The sequence below is a fragment of the Chiloscyllium punctatum genome, chromosome 19, assembly GCF_047496795.1.
Source record: "Chiloscyllium punctatum isolate Juve2018m chromosome 19, sChiPun1.3, whole genome shotgun sequence".
Classification (NCBI taxonomy): domain Eukaryota; kingdom Metazoa; phylum Chordata; class Chondrichthyes; order Orectolobiformes; family Hemiscylliidae; genus Chiloscyllium; species Chiloscyllium punctatum.
This window is the reverse complement of record NC_092757.1, coordinates 93715607-93739334: the sequence shown is the minus strand read 5'-3', so window position 1 is coordinate 93739334 and position 23728 is coordinate 93715607. Positions and strand designations below refer to the sequence as shown.

Genomic DNA, 23728 nt, shown 5'->3' with positions numbered 1-23728 from the left:
AGCAGGGTAAGTGTCACTCACTGTGTAACTGTGCAGAGTCAGTGTTTATTCAGGGTCAGTGTCACTCACTGTGTAACCGTACAAAGTCAGGGTTTATTCAGCAGGGTAAGGGTCACTCACTGTGTAACCGTACAGTCAGTGTTTATTCAGCAGGGTAAGGGTCACTCACTGTGTAACTGTCCAGAGTCAGTGCTAATTCAGTAGGGTAAGGGTCACTCACTGTGTAACCGTACAGAGTCAGTGTTTATTCAGCAGTGTCAGGGTCACTCAAAGTGTAACTGTACAGAGTCAGTGTTTATTCAGGGTAAGGGTCACTCGCTGTGTAACTGTACAGAGTCAGTGTTTATTCAGTAGGGTAAGGGTCACTCACTGTGTAACCGTACAGAGTCAGGGTTTATTCAGCAGGGGAAGGGTCACTCACTGTGTAACTGTACAGAGTCAGGGTTTATTCAGCAGGGTAAGTGTCACTCACTGTGTAACCGTACAGAGTCAGTGTTTATTCAGGGTCAGTGTCACTCACTGTGTAACCGTACAAAGTCAGGGTTTATTCAGCAGGGTAAGGGTCACTCACTGTGTAACCGTACAGTCAGTGTTTATTCAGCAGGGTAAGGGTCACTCACTGTGTAACTGTCCAGAGTCAGTGCTAATTCAGTAGGGTAAGGGTCACTCACTGTGTAACCGTACAGAGTCAGTGTTTATTCAGCAGTGTCAGGGTCACTCAAAGTGTAACTGTACAGAGTCAGTGTTTATTCAGGGTAAGGGTCACTCGCTGTGTAACTGTACAGAGTCAGTGTTTATTCAGTAGGTTAAGGGTCACTCACTGTGTAACTGTACAGAATCAGTGTTTATTCAGGGTAAGGGTCACTCCCTGTGTAACTGTATAGAGTCAGGGTTTATTCATCAGGGTAACGGTCACTGTGTAACTGTACACAGTCAGTGTTTATGCAGCAGGGTAAGGGTCATTCACTGTGTAACCGTACAGAGTCAGTGTTTATTCAATAGGGTAAGGGTCACTCACTGTGTAACCCTACAGAGTCAGCGTTTATTCAGCAGTGTCAGGGTCACTCACTGTGTAACCGTACAGAGTCAGTGTTTATTCAGGGTCAGGGTCACTCACTGTGTAACCGTACAGAGTCAGTGTTTATTCAGGGTAGGGGTCACTTACTGTGTAACCGTACAGAGTCAGGGTTGATACAGCAGTGTCAGGGTCAGTCACTGTGTAACTGTACAGAGTCAAGGTGTATTCAGAGATAGGGTCACTCACTGTGTAACTGTACAGAGTCAGTGTTTATTCAGGGTCAGGGTCACTCACTGTGTAACCGTACAGAGTCAGTGTTTATTCAGGGTAGGGGTCACTTACTGTGTAACCGTACAGAGTCAGGGTTGATTCAGCAGGGTAAGGGTCACTCACCGTGTAACCGTACAGAGTCAGGGTTTATTCAGCAGGGTAAGGGTCACTCACTGTGTAACTGTACAGAGTCAGTGTTTATTCAATAGGGTAAGGGTCACTTACTGTTAACTGTACAGAGTCAGTGTTTATTCAGGAGGGTAAGGGTCACTCACTGTGTAACCGTACAGAGTCAGTGTTTATACAGCAGGGTAAGGGTCACTCACTGTGTAACCGTACAGAGTCCGTGTTTATTCAGCAGGGTAAGGGTCACTCACTGTGTATCTGTACAGTGTCAGTGATTATTCAGGGTCAGGGTCACTCACTGTGTAACCGTACAGAGTCAGTGTTTATTCAGGGTAAGGGTCACTCGCTGTGTAACCGTACAGAATCAGTGTTTATTCAGGGTAAGGGTCACTCACTGTGTAACTGTACAGAGTCAGTGTTTATTCAGCAGGGTAAGGGTCACTCACTGTGTAACCGTACAGAGTCAGTGTTTATTCAATAGGGTAAGGGTCACTTACTGTTAACTGTACAGAGTCAGTGTTTATTCAGGAGGGTAAGGGTCACTCACTGTATAACTGTACAGAGTCAGTGTTTTTTCAGCAGGGTAAGGGTCACTCACTGTGTAACCGTACAGAGTCAGGGTTGATTCAGCAGGGTAAGGGTCACTCACCGTGTAACCGTACAGAGTCAGTGTTTATTCAGCAGGGTAAGGGTCACTCACTGTGTATCTGTACAGTGTCAGTGATTATTCAGGGTCAGGGTCACTCACTGTGTAACCGTACAGAGTCAGTGTTTATTCAGGGTAAGGGTCACTCGCTGTGTAACCGTACAGAATCAGTGTTTATTCAGGGTAAGGGTCACTCACTGTGTAACTGTACAGAGTCAGTGTTTATTCAGCAGGGTAAGGGTCACTCACTGTGTAACCGTACAGAGTCAGTGTTTATTCAATAGGGTAAGGGTCACTTACTGTTAACTGTACAGAGTCAGTGTTTATTCAGGAGGGTAAGGGTCACTCACTGTATAACTGTACAGAGTCAGTGTTTTTTCAGCAGGGTAAGGGTCACTCACTGTGTAACCGTACAGAGTCAGGGTTGATTCAGCAGGGTAAGGGTCACTCACCGTGTAACCGTACAGAGTCAGTGTTTATTCAGCAGGGTAAGGGTCACTCACTGTGTAACTGTACAGAGTCAGTGTTTATTCAATAGGGTAAGGGTCACTTACTGTTAACTGTACAGAGTCAGTGTTTATTCAGGAGGGTAAGGGTCACTCACTGTGTAACCGTACAGAGTCAGTGTTTATGCAGCAGGGTAAGGGTCACTCACTGTGTAACCGTACAGAGTCCGTGTTTATTCAGCAGGGTAAGGGTCTCTCACTGTGTATCTGTACAGTGTCAGTGATTATTCAGGGTCAGGGTCACTCACTGTGTAACCGTACAGAGTCAGTGTTTATTCAGGGTAAGGGTCACTCGCTGTGTAACCGTACAGAATCAGTGTTTATTCAGGGTAAGGGTCACTCACTGTGTAACTGTACAGAGTCAGTGTTTATTCAGCAGGGTAAGGGTCACTCACTGTGTAACCGTACAGAGTCAGTGTTTATGCAGCAGGGTAAGGGTCACTCACTGTGAAACCGTACAGAGTCCGTGTTTATTCAGGAGGGTAAGGGTCACTCACTGTATAACTGTACAGAGTCAGTGTTTTTTCAGCAGGGTAAGGGTCACTCACTGTGTAACCGTACAGAGTCAGTGTTTATGCAGCAGGGTAAGGGTCACTCACTGTGAAACCGTACAGAGTCCGTGTTTATTCAGCAGGGTAAGGGTCACTCACTGTGTATCTGTACAGTGTCAGTGATTATTCAGGGTCAGGGTCACTCACTGTGTAACCGTACAGAGTCAGTGTTTATTCAGGGTAAGGGTCACTCGCTGTGTAACCGTACAGAATCAGTGTTTATTCAGGGTAAGGGTCACTCACTGTGTAACTGTACAGAGTCAGTGTTTATTCAGCAGGGTAAGGGTCACTCACTGTGTAACTGTACAGAGTCAGTGTTTATTCAATAGGGTAAGGGTCACTTACTGTTAACTGTACAGAGTCAGTGTTTATTCAGGAGGGTAAGGGTCACTCACTGTATAACTGTACAGAGTCAGTGTTTTTTCAGCAGGGTAAGGGTCACTCACTGTGTAACCGTACAGAGTCAGTGTTTATGCAGCAGGGTAAGGGTCACTCACTGTGTAACCGTACAGAGTCCGTGTTTATTCAGCAGGGTAAGGGTCACTCACTGTGTATCTGTACAGTGTCAGTGATTATTCAGGGTCAGGGTCACTCACTGTGTAACCGTACAGAGTCAGTGTTTATTCAGGGTAAGGGTCACTCGCTGTGTAACCGTACAGAATCAGTGTTTATTCAGGGTAAGGGTCACTCACTGTGTAACTGTACAGAGTCAGTGTTTATTCAGCAGGGTAAGGGTCACTCACTGTGTAACTGTACAGAGTCAGTGTTTATTCAATAGGGTAAGGGTCACTTACTGTTAACTGTACAGAGTCAGTGTTTATTCAGGAGGGTAAGGGTCACTCACTGTATAACTGTACAGAGTCAGTGTTTTTTCAGCAGGGTAAGGGTCACTCACTGTGTAACCGTACAGAGTCAGGGTTTATTCAGCAGGGGAAGGGTCACTCACTGTGTAACTGTACAGAGTCAGGGTTTATTCAGCAGGGTAAGTGTCACTCACTGTGTAACTGTGCAGAGTCAGTGTTTATTCAGCAGGGTAAGGGTCACTCACTGTGAAACCGTACAGAGTCAGGGTTTATTCAGCAGGGGAAGGGTCACTCACTGTGTAACTGTACAGAGTCAGGGTTTATTCAGCAGGGTAAGTGTCACTCACTGTTTAACTGGACAGAGTCAGTGTTTATTCAGCAGGGTAAGGGTCACTCGCTGTGTAACCGTACAGATTCAGTGTTTATTCAGGGTCAGGGTCACTCACTGTATAACTGTACAGAGTCAGAGTTTATTCAGCAGGATCAGGGTCACTCACTGTGTAACTGGTTTAGAGTCAGTGTTTATTCAGGGTCAGGGTCACTCACTGTGCAACTGTACAGAGTCAGGGTTTATTCAGCAGGTTATGGGTCACTCACTGTGGAACCATACAGAGTCAGTGATTGTTCAGCAGGGTAAGGGTCACTCACTGTGTAACTGTACAGAGTCAGTGTTTATTCAGGGTAAGGGTCACTCACTGTGTAACCGTACAGAGTCAGTGTTTATTCAGGGTCAGGGTCACTCACTGTGTAACTGTACAGAGTTAGTGTTTATTCAGCAGGGTAAGGGTCACTCACTGTGTAACCGGATAGAGTCAGTGTTTATTCAGGAGGGTAAGGGTCACTCACTGTGTAACTGTATAGAGTCAGTGTTTATTCAGCAGGGTAAGGGTCACTCACTGTGTAACCGTACAGAGACAGTGTTTATTCAGCAGTTTAAGGGTCACTCACTGTGTAACCGTACAGAGTCAGTGTTTATTCAGCAGGGTAAGGGTCACTCACTGTGTTACTGTACAAAGTCAGTGTTTATTGAGGGTCAGGGTCACTCACAGTGTAACTGTACAGAGTCAGGGTTTATTCAGGGTAAGGGTCACTCCCTGTGTAACTGTACAGAGTCAGTGTTTATTCAGCAGTGTAAGGGTCACTCACTGTGTATCTGTACAGTGTCAGTGATTATTCAGGGTAAGGGTCACTCACTGTGTAACTGTACAGAGTCAGTGTTTATTCAGGGTAAGGGTCACTCACTGTGTAACCGTACAGAGTCGGGGTTTATTCAGCAGGGTAAGGGTCACTCACTGTGTAACCGTACAGAGTCAGTGTTTATTCAGCAGGGTATCGGTCACTCACTGTGTAACCATCCAGAGTTAGTGTTTATTCAGCAGGGTAAGGGTCACTCACTGTGTAACCGTATAGAGTCAGTGTTTATTCAGCAGGGTAAGGGTCACTCACTGTGTAACCGTACAGAGTCAGTGTTTATTCAGCAGGGTAAGGGTCACTCACTGTGTTACTGTACAAAGTCAGTGTTTATTGAGGGTCAGGGTCACTCACAGTGTAACTGTACAGAGTCAGGGTTTATTCAGAGTCAGGGTCACTCACTGTGTAACTGCACAGAGTCAGTGTTTATTCAGGGTAAGGGTCACTCCCTGTGTAACTGTACAGAGTCAGTGTTTATTCAGGGTAAGGGTCACTCGCTGTGTAACTGTACAAAGTCAGTGTTTATTCAGGGTCAGGGTCACTCACCCTGTAACTGTACAGAGTCAGTGTTTATTCAGTAGGTTAAGGGTCACTCACTGTGTACATGTACAGAGTCAGTGTTTATTCAGGGTAAGGGTTACTCCCTGTGTAACTGTATAGAGTCAGGGTTTATTCATCAGGGTAAGGGTCACTGTGTAACTGTACAGAGTCAGTGTTTATGCAGCAGGGTAAGGGTCACTCACTGTGGAACCGTACAGAGTCAGTGTTTATTCAATAGGGTAAGGGTCACTCACTGTGTAACCGTACAGAGTCAGTGTTTATTCAGCAGTGTCAGGGTCAGTCACTGTTTAACTGTACAGAGTCAGGGTGTATTCAGAGATAGGGTTACTCACTGTGTAAGTGTATAGAGTCAGTGTTTATTCAGGGTCAGGGTCACTCACTGTGTAACTGTAGAGAGTCAGTGTTTATTCAGGGTAGGGGTCACTTACTGTGTAACCGTACAGAGTCAGTGTTTATTCAGCAGGGTAAGGGTCACTCACTGTGTTACTGTACAAAGTCAGTGTTTATTGAGGGTCAGGGTCACTCACCGTGTAACTGTACAGAGTCAGTGTTTATTCAGGGTAAGGGTCACTCACTGTGTAACCGTACAGAGTTAGTGTTTATTCAGTAGGATAAGGGTCACTCACTGTGTAACCGTACAGAGTCAGTGTTTATGCAGCAGGGTAAGGGTCACTCACTGTGTAACCGTACAGAGTCAGTGTTTATTCAGGGTCAGTGTCACTCACTGTGTAATTGTACAGAATCAGGGTTTATTCAGCAGGGTAAGGGTCACTCACTGTGTAACCGTACAGAGTTAGTGTTTATTCAGCAGGGTAAGGGTCACTCACTGTGTAACCGTATAGAGTCAGGGTTTATTCAGCAGGGTAAGGGTCACTCACTGTGTAACCGTACAGAGTCAGTGTTTATTCAGGGTCAGTGTCACTCACTGTGTAATTGTACAGAATCAGGGTTTATTCAGCAGGGTTAGGGTCACTCACTGTGTAACCGTACAGAGTTAGTGTTTATTCAGGGTAGGGGTCACTTACTGTGTAACCGTATAGAGTCAGGGTTTATTCAGCAGGGTAAGGGTCACTCACTGTGTAACCGTACAGAGTTAGTGTTTATTCAGCAGGGTAAGGGTCACTCACTGTGTAACCGTATAGAGTCAGGGTTTATTCAGCAGGGTAAGGGTCACTCACTGTGTAACCGTACAGAGTCAGGGTTTATTCAGCAGGGTAAGGGTCACTCACTGTGTAACCGTACAGAGTCAGGGTTTATTCAGCAGGGTAAGGGTCACTCACTGTGTAACCGTACAGAGTCAGTATTTATACAGCAGGGTAAGGGTCACTCACTGCGTAACCGTACAGAGTCAGTGTTTATGCAGCAGGGTAAGGGTCACTCACTGTGTAACCGTACAGGGTCAGTGTTTATTCAGCAGGGTAAGGGTCACTCACTGTGTAACCGTACAGAGTCAGTGTTTATTCAGGGTCAGGGTCACTCACTGTGTAACCGTACAGAATCAGTGTTTATTCAGGGTAAGGGTCACTCGCTGTGTAACTGTACAAAGTCAGTGTTTATTCAGCGTCATGGTCACTCACCGTGTAACTGTACAGAGTCAGTGTTTATTCAGTAGGTTAAGGGTCACTCACTGTGTAACCGTACAGAGTCAGTGTTTATGCAGCAGGGTAAGGGTCACTCACTGTGTAACCGTACAGAGTCAGTGTTTATTCAGGGTCAGTGTCACTCACTGTGTAATTGTACAGAATCAGGGTTTATTCAGCAGGGTAAGGGTCACTCACTGTGTAACCGTACAGAGTCAGTGATTGTTCAGCAGGGTAAAGGTAACTCACTGTATAACTGTACAGAGTCAGTGTTTATTCAGCAGGGTAAGGGTCACTCACTGTGTAACCATACAGAGTCGGTGTTTATTCAGTAGGGTAAGGGTCACTCACTGTGCAACCGTACAGAGTCAGTGTTTATTCAGCAGAGTAAGGGTCACTCACTGTGTAACTGTACAGAGTCAGTGTTTATTCAGGGTCAGGGTCACTCACTGTGTAACTGTACAGAGTCAGTGTTTATTCAGTGGGGTAAGGGTCACTCACTGTGTAACCGTACAGAGTCAGGGTTTATTCAGGGTCAGGGTCACTCACTGTGTAACTGTACAGAGTCAGTGTTTATTCAGGGTAAGGGTCACTCACTGTGTAACTGTACAGAGACAGTGTTTATTCAGGGTCAGGGTCACTCACTGTGTAACCGTACAGAGTCAGTGTTTATTCAGGGTCAGGGTCACTCACTGTGTAACTGTACAGAGTTAGTGTTTATTCAGCAGGGTAAGGGTCACTCACTGTGTAACCGGATAGAGTCAGTGTTTATTCAGGGTCAGGGTCATTCGCTGTGTAACTGTACGGAATCAGTGTTTATTCAATAGGGTCAGGGTCACTCACTGTGTAACTGTACAGAGTCAGTGTTTATTCAGGGTAAGGGTCACTCACTGTGTAACCGTACAGAGTCAGTGTTTATTCAGGGTCAGGGTCACTCACTGTGTAACTGTACAGAGTCAGTGTTTTTTCAGCAGGGTAAGGGTCACTCACGGTGTAACCGTACAAAGTCAGTGTTTATTCAGGAGGGTAAGGGTCACTCACTGTGTAACTGTACAGAGTCAGTGTTTATTCAGCAGGGTAAGGGTCACTCGCTGTGTAACCGTACAGATTCAGTGTTTATTCAGGGTCAGGGTCACTCACTGTGTAACCGTACAGAGTCAGTGTTTATTCAGCAGTGTCAGGGTCAGTCACTGTGTAACTGTACAGAGTCAGTGTTTATTCAGGGTCAGGGTCACTCACTGTGTAACCGTACAGAGTCAGTGTTTATTCAGGGTAGGGTCACTTACTGTGTAACCGTACAGAGTCAGTGTTTATTCAGCAGGGTAAGCATCACTCACTGTGTTACTGTACAAAGTCAGTGTTTATTGAGGGTCAGGGTCACTCACCGTGTAACTGTACAGAGTCAGTGTTTATTCAGGGTCAGGGTCACTCACTGTGTAACCGTACAGAGTTAGTGTTTATTCAGGGTAGGGTTCACTTACTGTGTAACCGTACAGAGTCAGGGTTGATTCAGCAGGGTAAGGGTCACTCACTGTGTAACCGTACAGAGTCAGTGTTTATTCAGCAGGGTAAGGGTCACTCACTGTGTAACTGTACAGAATCAGTGTTTATCCAGCAGGGTAAGGGTCACTCACTGTGTAACCGTACAGAGTTAGTGTTTATTCAGCAGGGTAAGGGTCACTCACTGTGTAACCGTATAGAGTCAGGGTTTATTCAGCAGGGTAAGGGTCACTCACTGTGTAACCGTACAGAGTCAGGGTTTATTCAGCAGGGTAAGGGTCACTCACTGTGTAACCGTACAGAGTCAGGGTTTATTCAGCAGGGTAAGGGTCACTCACTGTGTAACCGTACAGAGTCAGTATTTATACAGCAGGGTAAGGGTCACTCACTGCGTAACCGTACAGAGTCAGTGTTTATGCAGCAGGGTAAGGGTCACTCACTGTGTAACCGTACAGGGTCAGTGTTTATTCAGCAGGGTAAGGGTCACTCACTGTGTAACCGTACAGAGTCAGTGTTTATTCAGGGTCAGGGTCACTCACTGCGTAACCGTACAGAGTCAGTGTTTATTCAGGGTCAGGGTCACTCACTGTGTAACCGTACAGAATCAGTGTTTATTCAGGGTAAGGGTCACTCGCTGTGTAACTGTACAAAGTCAGTGTTTATTCAGCGTCATGGTCACTCACCGTGTAACTGTACAGAGTCAGTGTTTATTCAGTAGGTTAAGGGTCACTCACTGTGTAACCGTACAGAGTCAGTGTTTATGCAGCAGGGTAAGGGTCACTCACTGTGTAACCGTACAGAGTCAGTGTTTATTCAGGGTCAGTGTCACTCACTGTGTAATTGTACAGAATCAGGGTTTATTCAGCAGGGTAAGGGTCACTCACTGTGTAATCGTACAGAGTCAGTGATTGTTCAGCAGGGTAAAGGTAACTCACTGTATAACTGTACAGAGTCAGTGTTTATTCAGCAGGGTAAGTTTCACTCACTGTGTAACCATACAGAGTCGGTGTTTATTCAGTAGGGTAAGGGTCACTCACTGTGCAACCGTACAGAGTCAGTGTTTATTCAGCAGAGTAAGGGTCACTCACTGTGTAACTGTACAGAGTCAGTGTTTATTCAGGGTCAGGGTCACTCACTGTGTAACTGTACAGAGTCAGTGTTTATTCAGTGGGGTAAGGGTCACTCACTGTGTAACCGTACAGAGTCAGGGTTTATTCAGGGTCAGGGTCACTCACTGTGTAACTGTACAGAGTCAGTGTTTATTCAGGGTAAGGGTCACTCACTGTGTAACTGTACAGAGTCAGTGTTTATTCAGGGTCAGGGTCACTCACTGTGTAACCGTACAGAGTCAGTGTTTATTCAGGGTCAGGGTCACTCACTGTGTAACTGTACAGAGTTAGTGTTTATTCAGCAGGGTAAGGGTCACTCACTGTGTAACCGGATAGAGTCAGTGTTTATTCAGGGTCAGGGTCATTCGCTGTGTAACTGTACGGAATCAGTGTTTATTCAATAGGGTCAGGGTCACTCACTGTGTAACTGTACAGAGTCAGTGTTTATTCAGGGTAAGGGTCACTCACTGTGTAACCGTACAGAGTCAGTGTTTATTCAGGGTCAGGGTCACTCACTGTGTAACTGTACAGAGTCAGTGTTTTTTCAGCAGGGTAAGGGTCACTCACGGTGTAACCGTACAAAGTCAGTGTTTATTCAGGAGGGTAAGGGTCACTCACTGTGTAACTGTACAGAGTCAGTGTTTATTCAGCAGGGTAAGGGTCACTCGCTGTGTAACCGTACAGATTCAGTGTTTATTCAGGGTCAGGGTCACTCACTGTGTAACCGTACAGAGTCAGTGTTTATTCAGCAGTGTCAGGGTCAGTCACTGTGTAACTGTACAGAGTCAGTGTTTATTCAGGGTCAGGGTCACTCACTGTGTAACCGTACAGAGTCAGTGTTTATTCAGGGTAGGGTCACTTACTGTGTAACCGTACAGAGTCAGTGTTTATTCAGCAGGGTAAGCATCACTCACTGTGTTACTGTACAAAGTCAGTGTTTATTGAGGGTCAGGGTCACTCACCGTGTAACTGTACAGAGTCAGTGTTTATTCAGGGTCAGGGTCACTCACTGTGTAACCGTACAGAGTTAGTGTTTATTCAGGGTAGGGTTCACTTACTGTGTAACCGTACAGAGTCAGGGTTGATTCAGCAGGGTAAGGGTCACTCACTGTGTAACCGTACAGAGTCAGTGTTTATTCAGCAGGGTAAGGGTCACTCACTGTGTAACCGTACAGTCAGTGTTTATTCAGCAGGGTAAGGGTCACTCACTGTGTAACTGTCCAGAGTCAGTGCTAATTCAGTAGGGTAAGGGTCACTCACTGTGTAACTGTCCAGAGTCAGTGCTAATTCAGTAGGGTAAGGGTCACTCACTGTGTAACCGTACAGAGTCAGTGTTTATTCAGCAGTGTCAGGGTCACTCAAAGTGTAACTGTACAGAGTCAGTGTTTATTCAGGGTAAGGGTCACTCGCTGTGTAACTGTACAGAGTCAGTGTTTATTCAGTAGGTTAAGGGTCACTCACTGTGTAACTGTACAGAATCAGTGTTTATTCAGGGTAAGGGTCACTCCCTGTGTAACTGTATAGAGTCAGGGTTTATTCATCAGGGTAACGGTCACTGTGTAACTGTACACAGTCAGTGTTTATGCAGCAGGGTAAGGGTCATTCACTGTGTAACCGTACAGAGTCAGTGTTTATTCAATAGGGTAAGGGTCACTCACTGTGTAACCGTACAGAGTCAGCGTTTATTCAGCAGTGTCAGGGTCACTCACTGTGTAACCGTACAGAGTCAGTGTTTATTCAGGGTCAGGGTCACTCACTGTGTAACCGTACAGAGTCAGTGTTTATTCAGGGTAGGGGTCACTTACTGTGTAACCGTACAGAGTCAGGGTTGATACAGCAGTGTCAGGGTCAGTCACTGTGTAACTGTACAGAGTCAAGGTGTATTCAGAGATAGGGTCACTCACTGTGTAACTGTACAGAGTCAGTGTTTATTCAGGGTCAGGGTCACTCACTGTGTAACCGTACAGAGTCAGTGTTTATTCAGGGTAGGGGTCACTTACTGTGTAACCGTACAGAGTCAGGGTTGATTCAGCAGGGTAAGGGTCACTCACCGTGTAACCGTACAGAGTCAGGGTTTATTCAGCAGGGTAAGGGTCACTCACTGTGTAACTGTACAGAGTCAGTGTTTATTCAATAGGGTAAGGGTCACTTACTGTTAACTGTACAGAGTCAGTGTTTATTCAGGAGGGTAAGGGTCACTCACTGTGTAACCGTACAGAGTCAGTGTTTATACAGCAGGGTAAGGGTCACTCACTGTGTAACCGTACAGAGTCCGTGTTTATTCAGCAGGGTAAGGGTCACTCACTGTGTATCTGTACAGTGTCAGTGATTATTCAGGGTCAGGGTCACTCACTGTGTAACCGTACAGAGTCAGTGTTTATTCAGGGTAAGGGTCACTCGCTGTGTAACCGTACAGAATCAGTGTTTATTCAGGGTAAGGGTCACTCACTGTGTAACTGTACAGAGTCAGTGTTTATTCAGCAGGGTAAGGGTCACTCACTGTGTAACCGTACAGAGTCAGTGTTTATTCAATAGGGTAAGGGTCACTTACTGTTAACTGTACAGAGTCAGTGTTTATTCAGGAGGGTAAGGGTCACTCACTGTATAACTGTACAGAGTCAGTGTTTTTTCAGCAGGGTAAGGGTCACTCACTGTGTAACCGTACAGAGTCAGGGTTGATTCAGCAGGGTAAGGGTCACTCACCGTGTAACCGTACAGAGTCAGTGTTTATTCAGCAGGGTAAGGGTCACTCACTGTGTAACTGTACAGAGTCAGTGTTTATTCAATAGGGTAAGGGTCACTTACTGTTAACTGTACAGAGTCAGTGTTTATTCAGGAGGGTAAGGGTCACTCACTGTGTAACCGTACAGAGTCAGTGTTTATGCAGCAGGGTAAGGGTCACTCACTGTGTAACCGTACAGAGTCCGTGTTTATTCAGCAGGGTAAGGGTCTCTCACTGTGTATCTGTACAGTGTCAGTGATTATTCAGGGTCAGGGTCACTCACTGTGTAACCGTACAGAGTCAGTGTTTATTCAGGGTAAGGGTCACTCGCTGTGTAACCGTACAGAATCAGTGTTTATTCAGGGTAAGGGTCACTCACTGTGTAACTGTACAGAGTCAGTGTTTATTCAGCAGGGTAAGGGTCACTCACTGTGTAACTGTACAGAGTCAGTGTTTATTCAATAGGGTAAGGGTCACTTACTGTTAACTGTACAGAGTCAGTGTTTATTCAGGAGGGTAAGGGTCACTCACTGTATAACTGTACAGAGTCAGTGTTTTTTCAGCAGGGTAAGGGTCACTCACTGTGTAACCGTACAGAGTCAGTGTTTATGCAGCAGGGTAAGGGTCACTCACTGTGTAACCGTACAGAGTCCGTGTTTATTCAGCAGGGTAAGGGTCACTCACTGTGTATCTGTACAGTGTCAGTGATTATTCAGGGTCAGGGTCACTCACTGTGTAACCGTACAGAGTCAGTGTTTATTCAGGGTAAGGGTCACTCGCTGTGTAACCGTACAGAATCAGTGTTTATTCAGGGTAAGGGTCACTCACTGTGTAACTGTACAGAGTCAGTGTTTATTCAGCAGGGTAAGGGTCACTCACTGTGTAACTGTACAGAGTCAGTGTTTATTCAATAGGGTAAGGGTCACTTACTGTTAACTGTACAGAGTCAGTGTTTATTCAGGAGGGTAAGGGTCACTCACTGTATAACTGTACAGAGTCAGTGTTTTTTCAGCAGGGTAAGGGTCACTCACTGTGTAACCGTACAGAGTCAGGGTTTATTCAGCAGGGGAAGGGTCACTCACTGTGTAACTGTACAGAGTCAGGGTTTATTCAGCAGGGTAAGTGTCACTCACTGTGTAACTGTGCAGAGTCAGTGTTTATTCAGCAGGGTAAGGGTCACTCACTGTGAAACCGTACAGAGTCAGGGTTTATTCAGCAGGGGAAGGGTCACTCACTGTGTAACTGTACAGAGTCAGGGTTTATTCAGCAGGGTAAGTGTCACTCACTGTTTAACTGGACAGAGTCAGTGTTTATTCAGCAGGGTAAGGGTCACTCGCTGTGTAACCGTACAGATTCAGTGTTTATTCAGGGTCAGGGTCACTCACTGTATAACTGTACAGAGTCAGAGTTTATTCAGCAGGATCAGGGTCACTCACTGTGTAACTGGTTTAGAGTCAGTGTTTATTCAGGGTCAGGGTCACTCACTGTGCAACTGTACAGAGTCAGGGTTTATTCAGCAGGTTATGGGTCACTCACTGTGGAACCATACAGAGTCAGTGATTGTTCAGCAGGGTAAGGGTCACTCACTGTGTAACTGTACAGAGTCAGTGTTTATTCAGGGTAAGGGTCACTCACTGTGTAACCGTACAGAGTCAGTGTTTATTCAGGGTCAGGGTCACTCACTGTGTAACTGTACAGAGTTAGTGTTTATTCAGCAGGGTAAGGGTCACTCACTGTGTAACCGGATAGAGTCAGTGTTTATTCAGGAGGGTAAGGGTCACTCACTGTGTAACTGTATAGAGTCAGTGTTTATTCAGCAGGGTAAGGGTCACTCACTGTGTAACCGTACAGAGACAGTGTTTATTCAGCAGTTTAAGGGTCACTCACTGTGTAACCGTACAGAGTCAGTGTTTATTCAGCAGGGTAAGGGTCACTCACTGTGTTACTGTACAAAGTCAGTGTTTATTGAGGGTCAGGGTCACTCACAGTGTAACTGTACAGAGTCAGGGTTTATTCAGGGTAAGGGTCACTCCCTGTGTAACTGTACAGAGTCAGTGTTTATTCAGCAGTGTAAGGGTCACTCACTGTGTATCTGTACAGTGTCAGTGATTATTCAGGGTAAGGGTCACTCACTGTGTAACTGTACAGAGTCAGTGTTTATTCAGGGTAAGGGTCACTCACTGTGTAACCGTACAGAGTCGGGGTTTATTCAGCAGGGTAAGGGTCACTCACTGTGTAACCGTACAGAGTCAGTGTTTATTCAGCAGGGTATCGGTCACTCACTGTGTAACCATCCAGAGTTAGTGTTTATTCAGCAGGGTAAGGGTCACTCACTGTGTAACCGTATAGAGTCAGTGTTTATTCAGCAGGGTAAGGGTCACTCACTGTGTAACCGTACAGAGTCAGTGTTTATTCAGCAGGGTAAGGGTCACTCACTGTGTTACTGTACAAAGTCAGTGTTTATTGAGGGTCAGGGTCACTCACAGTGTAACTGTACAGAGTCAGGGTTTATTCAGAGTCAGGGTCACTCACTGTGTAACTGCACAGAGTCAGTGTTTATTCAGGGTAAGGGTCACTCCCTGTGTAACTGTACAGAGTCAGTGTTTATTCAGGGTAAGGGTCACTCGCTGTGTAACTGTACAAAGTCAGTGTTTATTCAGGGTCAGGGTCACTCACCCTGTAACTGTACAGAGTCAGTGTTTATTCAGTAGGTTAAGGGTCACTCACTGTGTACATGTACAGAGTCAGTGTTTATTCAGGGTAAGGGTTACTCCCTGTGTAACTGTATAGAGTCAGGGTTTATTCATCAGGGTAAGGGTCACTGTGTAACTGTACAGAGTCAGTGTTTATGCAGCAGGGTAAGGGTCACTCACTGTGGAACCGTACAGAGTCAGTGTTTATTCAATAGGGTAAGGGTCACTCACTGTGTAACCGTACAGAGTCAGTGTTTATTCAGCAGTGTCAGGGTCAGTCACTGTTTAACTGTACAGAGTCAGGGTGTATTCAGAGATAGGGTCACTCACTGTGTAAGTGTATAGAGTCAGTGTTTATTCAGGGTCAGGGTCACTCACTGTGTAACTGTAGAGAGTCAGTGTTTATTCAGGGTAGGGGTCACTTACTGTGTAACCGTACAGAGTCAGTGTTTATTCAGCAGGGTAAGGGTCACTCACTGTGTTACTGTACAAAGTCAGTGTTTATTGAGGGTCAGGGTCACTCACCGTGTAACTGTACAGAGTCAGTGTTTATTCAGGGTAAGGGTCACTCACTGTGTAACCGTACAGAGTTAGTGTTTATTCAGTAGGATAAGGGTCACTCACTGTGTAACCGTACAGAGTCAGTGTTTATGCAGCAGGGTAAGGGTCACTCACTGTGTAACCGTACAGAGTCAGTGTTTATTCAGGGTCAGTGTCACTCACTGTGTAATTGTACAGAATCAGGGTTTATTCAGCAGGGTAAGGGTCACTCACTGTGTAACCGTACAGAGTTAGTGTTTATTCAGCAGGGTAAGGGTCACTCACTGTGTAACCGTATAGAGTCAGGGTTTATTCAGCAGGGTAAGGGTCACTCACTGTGTAACCGTACAGAGTCAGTGTTTATTCAGGGTCAGTGTCACTCACTGTGTAATTGTACAGAATCAGGGTTTATTCAGCAGGGTTAGGGTCACTCACTGTGTAACCGTACAGAGTTAGTGTTTATTCAGGGTAGGGGTCACTTACTGTGTAACCGTATAGAGTCAGGGTTTATTCAGCAGGGTAAGGGTCACTCACTGTGTAACCGTACAGAGTTAGTGTTTATTCAGCAGGGTAAGGGTCACTCACTGTGTAACCGTATAGAGTCAGGGTTTATTCAGCAGGGTAAGGGTCACTCACTGTGTAACCGTACAGAGTCAGGGTTTATTCAGCAGGGTAAGGGTCACTCACTGTGTAACCGTACAGAGTCAGGGTTTATTCAGCAGGGTAAGGGTCACTCACTGTGTAACTGTACAGAGTCAGTGTTTATGCAGCAGGGTAAGGGTCACTCACTGTGTAACCGTACAGGGTCAGTGTTTATTCAGCAGGGTAAGGGTCACTCACTGTGTAACCGTACAGAGTCAGTGTTTATTCAGGGTCAGGGTCACTCACTGTGTAACCGTACAGAATCAGTGTTTATTCAGGGTAAGGGTCACTCGCTGTGTAACTGTACAAAGTCAGTGTTTATTCAGCGTCATGGTCACTCACCGTGTAACTGTACAGAGTCAGTGTTTATTCAGTAGGTTAAGGGTCACTCACTGTGTAACCGTACAGAGTCAGTGTTTATGCAGCAGGGTAAGGGTCACTCACTGTGTAACCGTACAGAGTCAGTGTTTATTCAGGGTCAGTGTCACTCACTGTGTAATTGTACAGAATCAGGGTTTATTCAGCAGGGTAAGGGTCACTCACTGTGTAACCGTACAGAGTCAGTGATTGTTCAGCAGGGTAAAGGTAACTCACTGTATAACTGTACAGAGTCAGTGTTTATTCAGCAGGGTAAGGGTCACTCACTGTGTAACCATACAGAGTCGGTGTTTATTCAGTAGGGTAAGGGTCACTCACTGTGCAACCGTACAGAGTCAGTGTTTATTCAGCAGAGTAAGGGTCACTCACTGTGTAACTGTACAGAGTCAGTGTTTATTCAGGGTCAGGGTCACTCACTGTGTAACTGTACAGAGTCAGTGTTTATTCAGTGGGGTAAGGGTCACTCACTGTGTAACCGTACAGAGTCAGGGTTTATTCAGGGTCAGGGTCACTCACTGTGTAACTGTACAGAGTCAGTGTTTATTCAGGGTAAGGGTCACTCACTGTGTAACTGTACAGAGTCAGTGTTTATTCAGGGTCAGGGTCACTCACTGTGTAACCGTACAGAGTCAGTGTTTATTCAGGGTCAGGGTCACTCACTGTGTAACTGTACAGAGTTAGTGTTTATTCAGCAGGGTAAGGGTCACTCACTGTGTAACCGGATAGAGTCAGTGTTTATTCAGGGTCAGGGTCATTCGCTGTGTAACTGTACGGAATCAGTGTTTATTCAATAGGGTCAGGGTCACTCACTGTGTAACTGTACAGAGTCAGTGTTTATTCAGGGTAAGGGTCACTCACTGTGTAACCGTACAGAGTCAGTGTTTATTCAGGGTCAGGGTCACTCACTGTGTAACTGTACAGAGTCAGTGTTTTTTCAGCAGGGTAAGGGTCACTCACGGTGTAACCGTACAAAGTCAGTGTTTATTCAGGAGGGTAAGGGTCACTCACTGTGTAACTGTACAGAGTCAGTGTTTATTCAGCAGGGTAAGGGTCACTCGCTGTGTAACCGTACAGATTCAGTGTTTATTCAGGGTCAGGGTCACTCACTGTGTAACCGTACAGAGTCAGTGTTTATTCAGCAGTGTCAGGGTCAGTCACTGTGTAACTGTACAGAGTCAGTGTTTATTCAGGGTCAGGGTCACTCACTGTGTAACCGTACAGAGTCAGTGTTTATTCAGGGTAGGGTCACTTACTGTGTAACCGTACAGAGTCAGTGTTTATTCAGCAGGGTAAGCATCACTCACTGTGTTACTGTACAAAGTCAGTGTTTATTGAGGGTCAGGGTCACTCACCGTGTAACTGTACAGAGTCAGTGTTTATTCAGGGTCAGGGTCACTCACTGTGTAACCGTACAGAGTTAGTGTTTATTCAGGGTAGGGTTCACTTACTGTGTAACCGTACAGAGTCAGGGTTGATTCAGTAGGGTAAGGGTCACTCACTGTGTAACCGTACAGAGTCAGTGTTTATTCAGCAGGGTAAGGGTCACTCACTGTGTAACTGTACAGAATCAGTGTTTATCCAGCAGGGTAAGGGTCACTCACTGTGTAACCGTACAGAGTTAGTGTTTATTCAGCAGGGTAAGGGTCACTCACTGTGTAACCGTATAGAGTCAGGGTTTATTCAGCAGGGTAAGGGTCACTCACTGTGTAACCGTACAGAGTCAGGGTTTATTCAGCAGGGTAAGGGTCACTCACTGTGTAACCGTACAGAGTCAGGGTTTATTCAGCAGGGTAAGGGTCACTCACTGTGTAACCGTACAGAGTCAGTATTTATACAGCAGGGTAAGGGTCACTCACTGCGTAACCGTACAGAGTCAGTGTTTATGCAGCAGGGTAAGGGTCACTCACTGTGTAACCGTACAGGGTCAGTGTTTATTCAGCAGGGTAAGGGTCACTCACTGTGTAACCGTACAGAGTCAGTGTTTATTCAGGGTCAGGGTCACTCACTGTGTAACCGTACAGAATCAGTGTTTATTCAGGGTAAGGGTCACTCGCTGTGTAACTGTACAAAGTCAGTGTTTATTCAGCGTCATGGTCACTCACCGTGTAACTGTACAGAGTCAGTGTTTATTCAGTAGGTTAAGGGTCACTCACTGTGTAACCGTACAGAGTCAGTGTTTATGCAGCAGGGTAAGGGTCACTCACTGTGTAACCGTACAGAGTCAGTGTTTATTCAGGGTCAGTGTCACTCACTGTGTAATTGTACAGAATCAGGGTTTATTCAGCAGGGTAAGGGTCACTCACTGTGTAACCGTACAGAGTCAGTGATTGTTCAGCAGGGTAAAGGTAACTCACTGTATAACTGTACAGAGTCAGTGTTTATTCAGCAGGGTAAGTTTCACTCACTGTGTAACCATACAGAGTCGGTGTTTATTCAGTAGGGTAAGGGTCACTCACTGTGCAACCGTACAGAGTCAGTGTTTATTCAGCAGAGTAAGGGTCACTCACTGTGTAACTGTACAGAGTCAGTGTTTATTCAGGGTCAGGGTCACTCACTGTGTAACTGTACAGAGTCAGTGTTTATTCAGTGGGGTAAGGGTCACTCACTGTGTAACCGTACAGAGTCAGGGTTTATTCAGGGTCAGGGTCACTCACTGTGTAACTGTACAGAGTCAGTGTTTATTCAGGGTAAGGGTCACTCACTGTGTAACTGTACAGAGTCAGTGTTTATTCAGGGTCAGGGTCACTCACTGTGTAACCGTACAGAGTCAGTGTTTATTCAGGGTCAGGGTCACTCACTGTGTAACTGTACAGAGTTAGTGTTTATTCAGCAGGGTAAGGGTCACTCACTGTGTAACCGGATAGAGTCAGTGTTTATTCAGGGTCAGGGTCATTCGCTGTGTAACTGTACGGAATCAGTGTTTATTCAATAGGGTCAGGGTCACTCACTGTGTAACTGTACAGAGTCAGTGTTTATTCAGGGTAAGGGTCACTCACTGTGTAACCGTACAGAGTCAGTGTTTATTCAGGGTCAGGGTCACTCACTGTGTAACTGTACAGAGTCAGTGTTTTTTCAGCAGGGTAAGGGTCACTCACGGTGTAACCGTACAAAGTCAGTGTTTATTCAGGAGGGTAAGGGTCACTCACTGTGTAACTGTACAGAGTCAGTGTTTATTCAGCAGGGTAAGGGTCACTCGCTGTGTAACCGTACAGATTCAGTGTTTATTCAGGGTCAGGGTCACTCACTGTGTAACCGTACAGAGTCAGTGTTTATTCAGCAGTGTCAGGGTCAGTCACTGTGTAACTGTACAGAGTCAGTGTTTATTCAGGGTCAGGGTCACTCACTGTGTAACCGTACAGAGTCAGTGTTTATTCAGGGTAGGGTCACTTACTGTGTAACCGTACAGAGTCAGTGTTTATTCAGCAGGGTAAGCATCACTCACTGTGTTACTGTACAAAGTCAGTGTTTATTGAGGGTCAGGGTCACTCACCGTGTAACTGTACAGAGTCAGTGTTTATTCAGGGTCAGGGTCACTCACTGTGTAACCGTACAGAGTTAGTGTTTATTCAGGGTAGGGTTCACTTACTGTGTAACCGTACAGAGTCAGGGTTGATTCAGCAGGGTAAGGGTCACTCACTGTGTAACCGTACAGAGTCAGTGTTTATTCAGCAGGGTAAGGGTCACTCACTGTGTAACTGTACAGAATCAGTGTTTATCCAGCAGGGTAAGGGTCACTCACTGTGTAACCGTACAGAGTCAGTGTTTATTCAGCAGGGTAAGGGTCACTCACTGTGTAACCGTACAGAGTCAGTGATTGTTCAGCAGGGTAAGGGTCACTCACTGTGTAACCGTACAGAGTCAGTGTTTATTCAGCAGGGTAAGGGTCACTCACTGTGTAACCGTACAGAGTCAGGGTTTATTCAGCAGGGTAAGGGTCACTCACTGTGTAACCGTACAGAGTCAGTGTTTATGCAGCAGGGTAAGGGTCACTCACTGTGTAACCGTACAGAGTCAGTGTTTATTCAGCAGGTTATGGGTCACTCACTGTGTAACCGTACAGAGTCAGGGTTTATTCAGCAGGGTAAGGGTCACTCACTGTGTATCTGTACAGTGTCAGTGATTATTCAGGGTCAGGGTCACTCACTGTGTAACCGTACAGAATCAGTGTTTATTCAGGGTAAGGGTCACTCGCTGTGTAACTGTACAAAGTCAGTGTTTATTCAGGGTTAGGGTCACTCACCGTGTAACTGTACAGAGTCAGTGTTTATTCAGCAGGGTAAGGGTCACTCACTGTGTAACCGTATAGAGTCAGTGTTTATTCAGCAGGGTAAGGGTCACTCACTGTGTAACCTTACAGAGACAGTGTTTATTCAGCAGGGTAAGGGTCACTCACTGTGTAACCGTACAGATTCAATGTTTATTTAGTAGGGTAAGGGTCACTCACTGTGTAACCGTACAGAGTCAGTGTTTATGCAGCAGGGTAAGGGTCACTCACTGTGTAACCGTACAGAGTCAGTGTTTATTCAGCAGGGTAAGGGTCACTCACTGTGTAACCGTACAGAGTCAGTGTTTATTCAGGGTAAGGGTCACTCACTGTGTAACCGTACAGAATCAGTGTTTATTCAGGGTAAGGGTCACTCGCTGTGTAACTGTACAAAGTCAGTGTTTATTCACCAGGGTAAGGGTCACTCACTGTGTAACTGTACAGAGTCAGTGTTTATTCAGTGTAAGGGTCATTCACTCTGTTACATCTATAGAAAGATTACGTGATTTGCAATCTAAGAGTTAGATGATTTGTCGTGTCTATTTACTATCAGGTTACAGTATAATTTCCCTTTTTGGCAGTTTTTATCTTTCTGTGTGTGTTTTGTTTTGCTCGGTTCCTCTAGATGTAACCTCACGTGTCTGAGTGGATTTTATGGTCTGAACTGTTCGACTCCCTGTCACTGTCTTGGTGCGGCCTGTGACCCTGTGACTGGAGACTGTCCTTTCAGTGAGTCTCTCATTCTCTCACTCTCACTCCCACCAACCGCGTGCTTTCCCTCAGATTTGCTGACCTCATTCTCCTTCCACCACTCAGCCATGTTTCTAGCAGTCCCTCGACCTTTGACTGTCCTGTTCCCCCTTGTGCCTGACCAGGATGTTTGGATTAGCACACTGAGGGGGACACTCCCATCTGAGTGAGCTCGATGGGGGTCTCTAAAAGCCAGAGGAGCCTCCTCCTCTTCGAAGCTTGGTTTGGTTTGGGTAAACAGGGCAAGTGCTGAGCTGGTTTGTGACCGCGCTGAATCGCCTGTCTCTGTGTGAAGGGTTTATTCCTGCTCTGGGTTGCCTGTGCATAGCCTCAGGACGTAGCTTCATTGCTCAGGTAGCTGCTGACCAGCATGGTGACTCCCTGTCTGTTTCTCCAGGTCAGAGTGGTGTTGTGATCGCTGTTGTTGTGGTGTCGCTGTTCATCCTGCTCTGCATCTTGTGCTGCTGCTGCTGCTGTGGAAACGACAAGAACGACCCCAAGAACAGGTAGGGGGGTGTGACCGGGGACCCACCCGCTTTCTCCACCTGGTCTGGCCTCAGGCAGGGCAAGATCTCACAGCCTTTCATTAAGGAGCAGCTGGGAAGCATTCCCAAATCTTTCCGTTCCGTCGCGGGATACAAGAGTCAGTGACGCCCTCAGTGTTTGACTCCCATGCCTAATTGCCCTTGAACTGAGAACTTGCTGGGATAGTCCAGAGGACAGTTGAGAGATAACCAGATTGCTGTGGGTCTGGAGTCACGTGTAGGCTGAGGATGGTAGATTTTCCTCCCGAAAAGATCTCCAAGACCTAGCTGGGGTTTTCCTGACACTTATCACCATCAGAGCAGCATTTAATTCCAGATTTGTTGTTGAATTCATTTGCCTTGGTCAGATTTGAACCTACATCCCCAGAACATTACCCTGGGCCATGCAGAAGACCAGACCAGTGTCAATACCACTGCACCACATTGCCCACAACAGAGTGAGGGACGGCTGGGATCACATCTCACCATGTGACAGCTCGGATAAGACAGACAAGGAGTTGTGTATGGACTGGGAAGAAGCCTCACACAGCACATTGTGAGACCATTCAGCCCATTCCTGCTGGTGATAGCTCTTTGAAAAGCTGTACAATCAGTTCCATATCCCTGCTCTCCACCCCCCCCCCCCTCCCCCAGTCCTGTCAATTCTCAGTATTTACCCAATGCTCTTGTGAGAGTTCCTGTGGAAAGTGCTTGTACTGCCCTCGCTGCGTCATCCCCCAGTCCTCATCTCCTTCTCACCAGGTTCCGTTCCTGATTATCCTCATGTTTCTCTGAGCACTGATCCTCCACTTCCCCTAGTGACCCTTATCAAAGCCCAACTCGATGGAATGTCCACTAGAGTGTCTCGGTCTGGGAGAGAATAGTCCCAGTGCCCGCAATCTCTCATTCCATTCTCTACATCTCCTTTCTGTGCTGCTCCTTACATAGTCTCACAGTCACCAGTATATCCAGCCTCACAGTCACCGGTATATCCAGCCTCTCAGTCACCAGTATATCCAGTCTCTCAGTCACCAGTATACCCAGCCTCTCAGTCACCAGTATATCCACCATCACAGTCACCAGTATATCCACCATCACAGTCACCAGTATATCCAGCCTCTCAGTCACCAGTATATCCACCATCACAGTCACCAGTATATCCACCATCACAGTCACCAGTATATCCACCATCACAGTCACCAGTATATCCAGCCTCTCAGTCACCAGTATATTAAGCCTCACAGTTACCAGTATACCCAGTTTCACAGTTACCAGTATACCCAGTCTCACAGTAACCAGTATACTCAGTTTCACAATAACCAGTATACCCAGTCTCACATTAACCAGTATACCC

General features: G+C 46.1%; 1 protein-coding gene across 1 annotated transcript in view; it reads left to right on the top strand.

Moving 5' to 3' along the window:
- The window catches only part of LOC140491214 (uncharacterized), an 87483-nt gene that overhangs the window by 54933 nt on the left and 8822 nt on the right, over window positions 1-23728 (top strand). The window contains exons 4-5 of the mRNA XM_072589195.1: window positions 21726-21829; window positions 22248-22356. Coding sequence (XP_072445296.1) covers window positions 21726-21829; window positions 22248-22356 — 213 coding nt within the window. The remainder of the gene's footprint in view (window positions 1-21725; window positions 21830-22247; window positions 22357-23728) is intronic.